Below are 11,749 nucleotides of genomic sequence, written 5' to 3' on the forward strand. Positions count from 1 at the left end.
CAGTATATGTTCCTCACTATGCTTCTTGGTGATGTGTCACCCACTGGTCTCTCTTCTTAGGCTCCTGGGCCACAGGCTCCTCTACTTGTGGCCAGTCACAGTCTTCTACCCTGTCTATTGACATCTTGGTTATCAAATCAGTAAGTGGAAGCAGCAGGGGCACAGGAAGCAATTATCCCCTTAAAAAGAGCAACACTTTTAAGGGCCCTTCCCTCCTGGGCCCACCAGCGACTGCAGATGTCACATGGGTAATAGTTATGCACCGTGAACAATTTCAGTACAGAAGGGCCTATGCAAGAGTCAAGGCAGGAGTTCAGATTTAAAGCCCCGCTCCGAGCACAGCTATTTTTAATATTTATTTCCCACATTTCGAGTATAAATATATCTATTCCTTTGTATCTCTAAGCTCCACTGAGCACTTTTGCCTTTTTCATAGATTAGGATGCCATTTGCAATGGCTGAGGCATGTGCGTTGTAATATGTTCCACAGTGCGATGAGGAAAGACATTTGCCCCATTTATTTAAATGAGCTTCCTGCTGCATGAAATCACACAAAAAGTGTATGGAATCATTTTTGTTTGCATTCTTAGTGCAAGCATAGTAAATGTGACTGCAGGCCAGCTGAGGGTGTGTTTGGCACACCATAGCTTGACACCATATAATGCCACACTGCACAAACATGGCTACGAGATCCAAAATATCCAAATATATTATTCATGTATGTGGCGAAGATGACTCTGCAGTAGCTTTTGCTCTAATAAATATATATATAACATAGTTACCCACTGATAGAAAAATCACACAGAAGAACAATTCATATGGGATTTAAAAACAAACATATAAATAATAGATGACTTTTAAAAAAATGTTTAAAAAAAAAATATATATATCTATATATATATATATATATATATATATATATATATGTATGTATATTGTATAGTTATATAGTGCATTTTTTTCAAATGAACTACAACAGTTTATACCTGCACATAGAGCATTGCCAGATCTGCTAAATGTTTGAATAAAGCCTTATTTTTAGTGCAGAGTTCTGTAAAATATTTACTTGTCCAGATAAATGTAGCTAAGCCCTGTGGAAAGTGCAGAGAGCCAGTTATAACCTCTACCGATGTTTTCTGCCAAGACCAAAACTTATTTTTGGAGGCCTTTTGCTCCAGCTGAATATTTCTTTCTTTTCTTGATGAATGAAAGCTACACACTCCCAGGAAGACAGCAGTGCAAAGATAAAGTTGATGTGGTTAACACAGCACCACACTGCAAAAGATATTTCCAAAAACCACCTAGGAATGTGCTGGAAGAAACTTTGATGGAAGTTTACTGCCATTTAGTAATATTTTTCTGTACATCTACATGGCTTTTTTACAAATATATATATATATTTATATATATGTGGGCCAGCCAATCAATATTTGAAAATTCAGAAGAAGACTGAGTAAAGAAAACTTTGCTGGTTGGTATATTTTTTGACATTAAAACAAGTTACACTCTCAATATGCCTTTTGGTCAGCAAGAATTGTCATCTGTTTGCATCACAGGCAAGACCTTTTTTATGACTGAAAATGGCAATTCCATAAGAAGACCAGGTGAAGATGTCGGTGCTGGTGAGGAAGCTCGAAGACATGGCACAGCGGGCTCCAGTTCTTCCTTAATTTCAGGTTTCAATGGACAACATCTTCAGTAGTCTGTCATTTACTATAAACTCAAGAGTTAAAATAAGCTTCTAGTTTATTTTAAATAGAAATGGGTTGAGATGTGTCTAACTTATGGTCACACTGATTTGTATATAGTTATAAAAATAAATCAAAGTTTCAATGGCACAATAAATTAAGGTAAACAATATTCCACATCATTCAATTCAAAACCTACATTTTAGATCCCTTATATAGGCATGTGCAATGCAAAACAGTGTACACAAGCTCTAAGTATGTATTTGTAAACAAACTATATATTGCTGTATGTTAACCCTTCGACCTGCAGAGCAGACAAATGTTTCATTTGCTTGGAATGCATTTAAGGAAGGCAGGCCGCCTTGGCTGGTAGCCATGCAACGGGCATTTGACAGATTGTGTAGTTTTACCAATTTGTAGACAGATTTATGAATTTATCGGGTTATCAGCTAATCCAATGAAGCATTTGGCAATGTTAGTCACAAAGCAAAAAAGTTTTTAAAGGGATAGTTACATAGTAGCCACCCATATAACTTTCTGTAATAGTTAAAGTGGGACCCCCAGGAAAAGCCGACTGTCCTGGTGGATCCACAAACGATGGACGACAAACAATTTTAATGGAAGTGAAAGGGGAGTGCGTGCAGCGGTGTGCCGCTCCGTTGTTCTTCCCCTCCCCTGTCCATAGAGCAGAACAGTGCTTGCATGGAGCAGTGCTTAGTCATAGGAAAGGATCGTGAAAGACAATTATTGCATGTGTGTATGCAGCCTTAAGGTGTCTTTCTGGCATGAAAGGGGATCAGGGTTTCTAGTTGGCAGGGTAGGGTATTTGGTGTCTTGCTGACTGGAGGGATATTTCAGGACAGTGTTTCTTGACCTTTAAGCATGGTGGAACCCCTGAAATAACTTTCAGGTCTTCAGTGAATCTCTGGTTATATTTACTGTATCCACAGCTCACAGGAGATTAGGGTGATGATCATTGTGAACAATGCCTCTTACATTGTTGGCCAGTGGGATGATTGTCACCATTGAAAAAAATCATTGGTGTCAATTGAATTGACCAGAGAGGCATTAATTGCTCATCAAGGAACCATTTGGCAACCTCTAAAGGAATCCAGTTTGAGAAACTCTAGATCAGGGTGTCTTGCTGGCTTGTGAGTGGGGCTTGGGGTGACTTAATAGTTGGTGAAGGTATTGGGGTTTCTTGCTGGATGGAAAAGGAATTGGGCTGTCTTGCTGGCTAGTGAGAGGGGCTTGGGGTGTCTTAATAGTTTGGGAGGGTATTGGGGTTTCTTACTGGCTGGAGGGACATTGGGCTATTTTGCTGGCTTGTGAGAAGGGCTTGGGGTGTCTTACTAGTTTGGGAGGGTATTGGGGTTTCTTACTGGCTGGAGGGACATTGGGCTATTTTGCTGGCTTGTGAGAAGGGCTTGGGGTGTCTTACTAGTTTGGGAGGGTATTGGGGTTTCTTACTGGCTGGAGGGGCATTGGGCTGTCTTGCTGGCATGTGAGAGGGCAGATAATGGCGGGATCTGTCATTATCTGCCTACTATAATTCCTCATGGCTTGGCAATTACTACAATAGTTATCTATTGAACTCAAATGGGATAAAACTCCCGTTTGGCTTGTGAGAAGGGCTTGGGGTGTCTTACTATCTAGGGAGGGTGTTGGGGTTTCTGCAAGCCAGAAATAGAATTGGGGTGTCATGCTGGCTCAGCATAATAGGGGAGTGTTTTGTTTTCTGGGGAAGGCATGCTTAGAGCTAGTGCTTTCAAAAAATGAAAATATGAGAGCACTGCATCAGCTTGTGAAAGCAGAAGTTACATTTTGCATGTTTAGCCACATAAAGATTTCTAGACAAAAGCAGGAAATTGAGGAGTGATGTAACTCTATGTGACTATACAATAATACAACAAAGATCAGGACTACAGTATTGAATAATCCTGCATCCACACTGTAATACTAATAAATGAATGTGGGAATGAGAACAGAAGACTTTGAAAGAGCAGATTAACCCCCTGTCAATGCAGGGTCACATTTCACCATGATTAAGCCTAACAAGCCTGTGTGAGCAAATTCCTTCAATCTACAACGTGGGACAGTGAAGTTCCTCATCTGATTTTGTATCATCTATATAAACCTTGATGACAGCTGACATCTGCGGATATGACTTATACTGATGGTCCAAAAACTCGGAAATAAGTTTATTTTAAACATTGAATGGAGCTCATCCTGTTGACAACCTTTGAGCAAGATAAAAAAAAGGAGATCCCAATGAAAGTGTAGAAGAGATTGTAAGAAGTCGTGCAGGCTGTGCATCCCTCCCCCAGCCCTGGTCTCAGGCAGGCAGGGTGGCAGAAGGGCAGGGAGGGGAATACGGAAGTGAGAAATGACAGCTCACTGATAGCACACACAGCTATGAAGGAGACATCAGCACTGGCACAACATCACCCTCCATGGCTTCACTCTCCAGCGCTGAAAGGAGGGCATTCGCTCTAAAACTCAACAGGTAAAGGCTCACCTTAACTATTCTTCTTCTTTAGTATTCATTGCTCCTCTGCCAACACATTGTCATTATACTGGGGATCAGCACTGTATTTATATAATATATGATATAATATAATAATATTATCAGTATGCTGCATTGTTTTGTATATTTGCTGTGCCTCAACCAAAACACAACTACTTTATCAGAGTTTGCAGGGAACTGTTTTTGTTTCTACACATTTCCTTTATATTATATAAGAGTTTTTTATTATTGGATTTTCCAGGTTGGAGAATGTAATCCATGTGCAGTGTGTTTGGTGTGGATTTTAGTGGCCCCTGGGCACAAGTTAGGGAGGAATGAAGGAGCACAGAGCTCACCTATAGGGCACAGCCTCCTATATAAGCTCTGATCCATACTGTCAGCTTTGTCACTTACTAAAGAAATACTATAGAAAATAAAATAATGAGTTATTATCTGCCTGGGAATACTTGCATTAGGATTGCTGATATAACAAATAAAGCTGAAGATCTGTTCTATTATCTGCTTGAGAGGAGTGCAGGGGGTATGACAGTGGGCAGTGTGCAGAAGTTTAGTATGAAGATCATGCTTCTGTACACACATTAGAATAATGTAGTGGGAAAAGATCTTTCCTGGTCATTTCTAGCAAGAATAGAACTAACCAATATGTACACACAGCACTGTTCTGTTCTATGGAGGAGGGAGGGATAATGAGCGAGTCAGGAGTACATGTCATAATCATTCCATAGTCATGTGTGTAAGTAGGTTAGATAGCATGTTTATGTACAGGAGAGGAGTGTGCAGGGAATGGTAATGGGCACTATGGACAGGAGAGGAGTGCAGAGGCTATGGCAGCATGCATTATGTGCTTGAGAAGATTGTGGAGGGTATCAGGCGGGCATTATGGTTAGGAGAGGAGTGTGTAGGGTATTGGGTGGGCAGTATGTGAAAGAGAGAGGTACAGAAGGTATGAGGTGCTATGTGCAGGAGAGGAGTGGGAATAGTAGGGGACACTATAATCAGGAGAGGAGTGCAGAGGCCATGGCAGCATGCATTATGTGCTTGAGAAGATTGTGGAGGGTATCAGGGGGGCATTATGGTTAGGAGAGAAGTGTGTAGGGTATTAGGTGGGGGGAGTATGTGAAAGAGAGAAGTGCAGAAGGTATGAGGTGCTATGTGCAGGAGAGGAGTGGGAATGGTAGGGGACACTATAATTAGGAGAGGAGTGAAGAGGCTATGGCAGCATGCATTATGTGCATGTGAAGAGTGTGGAGGGTATCAGGTGGACATTATGGTTAGGAGAGGAATATGGAGGGTATCGGGTGGGCAGTATGTGAAGGAGAGAAGTACAGAGGGTATGAGTTTATATGTGCAGGAGAGGCAGGTGAAGGAAATGGTAATGGGCACTATGGACAGGGGAGAAGTGTAGAGGCTATGGCAGCATGCATTATGTGCAGGAGAAGAGTGTGGAGGGTATCAGGTGGGCAGTATGTGAAGGAGAGAAGTACAGAGGGAATGAGGTGCGTGGAGGGAATGGTAATGGGCACTATGGACAGGGGAGAAGTGTAGAGGCTATGGCAGCATGCATTATGTGCAGGAGAAGGAGTGTGGGCTTGTATCAGGTTGGCAGTATGTGAGGGAGAGAAGTACAGGAGGAATGATGTGTTATGTGCAGGAGAGGAGTGTGGAGAGTTGAGGACAGAAACTTACATGCAGGAGAACAGTGCAGAAAGTATGGCCAGGGGCATTACTTGCAGAAGAGCAGTGTGGAGACTATTAGGACAGTCATTATTTGCTGGAGAAGAATGTGGGGGTATGGTACGTGGTATCATGTGCAGGAGAGCAGTGTAGATTATGGAGGAGAAAATTGTGGAAGGTTTGACAGGGACAGTGTGTGCAGGGCAGGTGTGCAGGTGATATGACATTGGGCCACATGTATAGGAAAGGAGGTAGTAGATTAAGAAGGAATGCAGAGGGTATGACAGTGGGCAGTATGATGCTAATACATTTCTAATTTCGAATAAGAGCTAGATAGTTTGCAGATCCTACACAGAGACAAACATATTTTTCACACATGCATTAAAAATGTTTTTATTGGGCATTTCCCACTTCTATTGAGCACCTTCCTGATGCCAGATCTTCAAGGGTATACCATGCAAATATAGTTCCATACACACCTAATCCAAAATAAGGTGTCACAGCAATGCTAGTGACAGTTCTTTTGAGAAAAATTTTGGGAAAATCTATATTTCTGGTATGTTTGTCAAACCATAACACCATGTCAATACAATATAATTTAAGTAGCCATCCAGTCAAAACAAAATATGTTATATCTGGGGTTTCACTTTACAATCTTTACATTACCTTAGTCATGTTAAAAGACAATGGTGGCCAACAAAGGATCTCCCTAAAAACAAGTTATTTGAAAGTGTGTCAGTGTGACACTAGACTTCTATTCCGCGGGCTGAAACCACTGAGAGCACTTTATATCAGTAACTAAGACTATATTTAGGCACACAACATCTAAGCAGCTTTCAGTGGTAATTACTATTAACTACCTCAGGGAAGCCATAGCAAACATGGAAATGTTAAACAAACCAATTAGGTCTAATCAAATCCTGAGATCATTTTTGGGCCTGTTTAGATCATTGCATTTTAGTAATGTACATTTATTTATCGAATATGCTCCTCAATTCATCAAGGCAATGGACTGCAGCACAGTAGTCCAAAGTGGTCTGTTGTCCTTACACTTCTAAAAACATGTTGGGATGCCTGGCCTGCCCATTCATTTCTATTGGCTGTCTATAGCTCTGTAATGCAACACAAATTTACACACAAAAGTGCAATATTATCTGCAATGATCTAAATTAGCCCAAAGAACTTGTATACATTGTATACAAGTATACTTAAATATATTGTATACTTTTTATGTTTATTATTATTGCAAGGAGACCACAGGGAATACTAAGACTAGTCTTTTGCCCCGTCTGTCTTTTTGGACACAGCTTTTAGAGTTCAGCTCTTCTTTAAGATATATCTAAAAAGCCTTGCCCTTTATTTGTTATCAGAGTAACACAACAAGCACAACAGGAAATGAAAAAAAAAAAACACTTTGCAGGGTTCTTTCTGTAATCTGGTTACAATTTACATATTAGGATTTTCTATGGCTATGTTTTGAGGTTTAGGTACACTTTTACATTATGATTGTGATACAATCAGGTTGTAAGATTAATATCAACACAACATTTTTAAACAAACATAATATAAAACAGTATAACCCTTCTGCTTCTTACAATCATACTGCAAGAATTTCCAATTGTAGTAATATTTATTGGGGCACACTCTATGTTTTAAAGACTTGCCCATTACCAATAGGTAATATTACAGATCCTGCAAGAGTTTCCAATGGTAGTAATGTATATTAGATTACAGTCTTTATTTTTAAGGCTTGTCCATCACCAAGGTAGGTAATATTACAGGACATTTCACAACTGGGTCCTTTTGGGAAGGATTGTGGTTAGCAGAGGAAAGAGATTTGTGAAACCTTCCTTCTTGTTTGTTGCAATGCACACACAGAATTTCCACACTATGTTTCCTTTTTTACTGTGTTTCCACATTTATACCATTTTAATAATTTTAAGACACTGCAGTTACCCTTGATTCTAATTGTCCATCTTTTTGGGTGCTAGAAATTGTTTATTGTGATCTACAAGCCCAGGAGATGATAGAGGTACAAATCAACAGACGAGGGTTAATATGACACCGCCTCTGAAAGCCAGCTTATGTGTCTGTCAGATATTTCTTATTGACTTAACTACTGAGTTGTAACTCCATGACAGGTAGTGACATGTGTGTAACTATTTTACACCCTGCTTGAGCTATGCAACATTTTATGGCAAATATACTAAGAATACACTTAGAATTGTGTAAATAATGGAACATGAGAAAACCAATGTGAATCATTACTATCCCAGCTTTAACTTTCCAAATAACAATTAACTCAAATACTTAGGGATTACCAAATACAATTTATTTAAACAATATTAGCCAAATAATGTGTGTACACTTCTAGAAGAATGCACTTGAATAACTACTAGCAAATAATACTGCCACTTCTAGGGTCGGTTGGTTGGTTCAAGCAGTTATGATTAAAATATAAACTTGTAGCAACAGTTATAAATGTCTTATAGATTTCACCTCTTAGATTGTAAGCTCTTCTGGGCAGGGTCCTTTCCTCCTGTGTCACTGTCTGTATCTATATGTAATTTATAGCACTGGGTTGTGGACGCAAAAAATGTTGTGTCCACAGCCCTGCACTACTGTCCCCCCAGGATGTTTAGCAAGCAGGTCTGAGCCTGCGATGGGAGAATGGGCTGGTTCTGGCATCATGACGTTTCTCCCCTTTTGAGTGACACACGGCTCCCTTCGCATGCACGGCCCAGATTTCTGGACCATGAGGTCGGAAAGGTTGGTGACCACTGATATAGAGGCATGAGGATAATTATGATAAAACTGAATTTGACATTGTTTTTATACACAGACCCACCTGTCTTGTTTATTTACATGGGGCAGCTGTAGTTTTCTTTTCTTTTTATGCTGGTTTTTATATATTTTATTTTTTTTTCCTGCTTTCTTCAACCTTATTGGTGTCACAACGGGTTTGAAAACTACTCAACCCCTCCGACACTGTACCCTCAATAGTTCCTTTCCACCACTAGAGGTCCCCGGTCTTCCAGTTTGAATGACACCCACCATACTTTTCACTGGGAAGACTGAGAACATTCTATGAGTACAGGGAGACATGGAACCACATGGACCCTGCATATTCTGTCACCATCCTGAATCTGTGAAATGTATATATAAAAACTAAAAAGGGTAAAAAGAACTGCTGGGGGGGCTTTATTGGGAAATAGGGCGCACCTTGCAACAAGAAACAGAGTATACTGTATTGCAGTTGGAATAGAGGCAATATAAATGAAAACTAAATACTAAGATTTTTTAATAAACAAGTACTTTGCATGCTGTGGGACATGTAGCATTACAACACAGAATGTAAAGAAACCCATCACATGAACTTACAATATAAGAAATGACTTGTAAAGCACCATTTAGGTGAATATGAGCAAATATCAGTGGTAACTGTTGTGTTGTCCAATACTGTATATTCACATACATACAAACAATCAATAATATTAAACATAAATGTGAGCTCTTTCTGCATGCCCAGGGAAATTTCTGTACACAAAGTTCCTTCATCCTTTTTATGTATGCACTTTATGCATGCGCTATGAATACTTTCAATGGGGAATCTGTCGAAAATTCCATTGTGTCTGCTTAGTGGTTTATCTGGCGCGGGCAGTTACCACAAAGAGCAGCTTAAAGGGAAAATCCATCTTTAATCAAACTTTTTCCATACTTCAAAGTTTCACAATTACATTACTTTTAGATTCCTAAATCTGTGCATTATTAAAAAAATTCCAAACTTGGTATTAAAGTATTAATATATGCAAAAAGTGAAGATTTGGGATTATATAGAAAAGTTCATTTTGCCTAAATTGCATCTTTAAAATTTCCCCTTTGTGCCTAGGCACTCCTGTACTTTAAAGTGTATCTCTTGCTAAACATTTTTTTTAGTTAGAGTGGGAAAAGCTTGGACTCTTTAATTTGTTTCAGTGTTCCTTTTGGGGAGATTCATCCATCTTTCGTTACTGGTGACCATAGTCACCAAAACAGAAAATGAGGGAAAATTCAAAATTTTACAGTTGTCCCCAGAAAAACAGGGGGAATTCTTCTAATACAGACACTTCTATATAGACATCTGTAGTCTACTTTACTTTAGGAGATAAATAAAAGCTTCTGGTTGCATCTGGTTGCATCTTCTTCAGGAAGTTAATGGAAATGTACACAAACACCAAAAAACAACTCTCAGAGATTTGAATTTTCACCAAGCCAAAACTAAAATAAACATTTTGGATTTACATTTTTAGCATAATTGCTGTAAATTGGAGGTGTGAAATCATCTAAGGCATTGCTGCTTCTGATTGCTAGTTTTAGTGAATGAGGAGTAAGATCTTCCATTCTGCTCACTGTTCTCCTTGCTGGAGAGGAAGCTGTACCTGAGAATGTACAGCACAGTGATCTTTTTTTAAATCCATTCTAATATGTGTTTTCTCCTGCTTCTTCTTCATCACAACCACACCAGTCATCAGTTAACCAGTCATCGGGGAAGCAGCAAGGACCAGGCCTTACTCCTTTCACAAGATGATCACCACTGCATAGTGACCCAGTGCGGAACAAGGCATTGTAAACCAATAATTTTTTTTGGCACAGCTTTCACGGTGCAGGTCTTTAGTGATTCCTATGTGTAATGTAATACTTTAATACAGTGGTTGCCAACCAGAGGTCTGTGGACCATTGGCGGTCTGCAAGAAAGTGTTGGTGGGCCACAGAAAAATTTGAACATTATATGCAATTTGTATGTTTTATTATTAAAAAAAAAAAAATTCTAATAAATTCTTATAATCTGAATGACAATTTTCACCTTTATATTGCACTAAATTCACGAACTGTAATAGAGACAGAAAAACAAGGGAGGCTCAGCGTGATGTCAGTGTAGTCTTAAGTTTTATAAGGCAATCGTTGCCGAGCCGTACGCTTCAGTATTGTGTCCACCATTACAACAGTCACCTCACTCCGTGATTACCGATTCTCATCCAATTGTTTTAATTTATTTGTTTATTTCCCTGATAGTCTTATAGTTAAGTATGACCTTAACTGAGTATTTTATTTAACTGTTATATTTAATCGCATTAAATAGTTTGATAACTATCATTTCTTGTTTGGTCTTAGATTGGAATGAAATAAACCCATAATGAGTGAGAGAAAGCAAACAAATATTTTGCATTTCTTTAGTAATACCAAAGATAATGCAACTAATATTAACCGTTAGTTGATCAATAAATCAGAGCCTCCACAGTCCTTGCCAGGTACCATAAGGAAGATCATTATTTTACAAATTTATTTATCGTTTTAAAAATACTCATATTATTGGTTTGCGGATTTAAAAACATGAATTTAGTGGTCTGTGAGGTCCGAAAGGTGGGCGACTGCTGCTTTAATAATCATAAACCTTGAGGTCACTTTGAGATCAGTTTGTACATGACATGTAATTGTTTGTAAAAGACCGGCTTGACATGTTTTTTAGCAGGATATGTATCAGATTACATTTTTTTGTATTTTATCCAGGTATTCTTCAGCAGAAATAAGAAAACATGTCACTCTTCATGGTGCTCCTGGATTTTTACATCAGCACAGTCTGAGTACACCCACTTCATCCTCCCTACAGCTAGTAAGTATAAGCAGGTTAACTGACTCAGTTTCAGTATTTACTCATGCATGAGAATTAAGAGGCACATTTTTCTATGGATGTTTCATTCTCCAGAAGTTTAATCCTCAGCAAACCTACCCAAATGCACATGATATAAAGGATTTGGGCTTCATCATGTGAGTGCCTACGTGCAAGGCCTGAAAATAACTTTACCAGAGTACATCATGTTTA

At 39.1% G+C, this 11,749-nt stretch overlaps 1 protein-coding gene across 2 annotated transcripts in view; it reads left to right on the forward strand.

Moving 5' to 3' along the window:
* Positions 1 to 3,619: 3,619 nt before the first annotated feature.
* DOCK8 (dedicator of cytokinesis 8) overlaps positions 3,620 to 11,749 on the forward strand; it is a 92,425-nt gene continuing 84,295 nt past the window's right edge. Inside the window, exons 1-2 of one of the 2 annotated variants that reach the window (XM_072404190.1) lie at positions 3,620 to 4,194; positions 11,437 to 11,539. In XM_072404190.1, coding sequence (XP_072260291.1) covers positions 4,142 to 4,194; positions 11,437 to 11,539 — 156 coding nt within the window. In that variant the 5' untranslated portion in view covers positions 3,620 to 4,141. The remainder of the gene's footprint in view (positions 4,195 to 11,436; positions 11,540 to 11,749) is intronic. The other variant, XM_072404191.1, reaches the window with a different exon arrangement.

Source organism: Pyxicephalus adspersus, chromosome 3 (genome assembly GCF_032062135.1).
Source record: "Pyxicephalus adspersus chromosome 3, UCB_Pads_2.0, whole genome shotgun sequence".
NCBI lineage: Eukaryota > Metazoa > Chordata > Amphibia > Anura > Pyxicephalidae > Pyxicephalus > Pyxicephalus adspersus.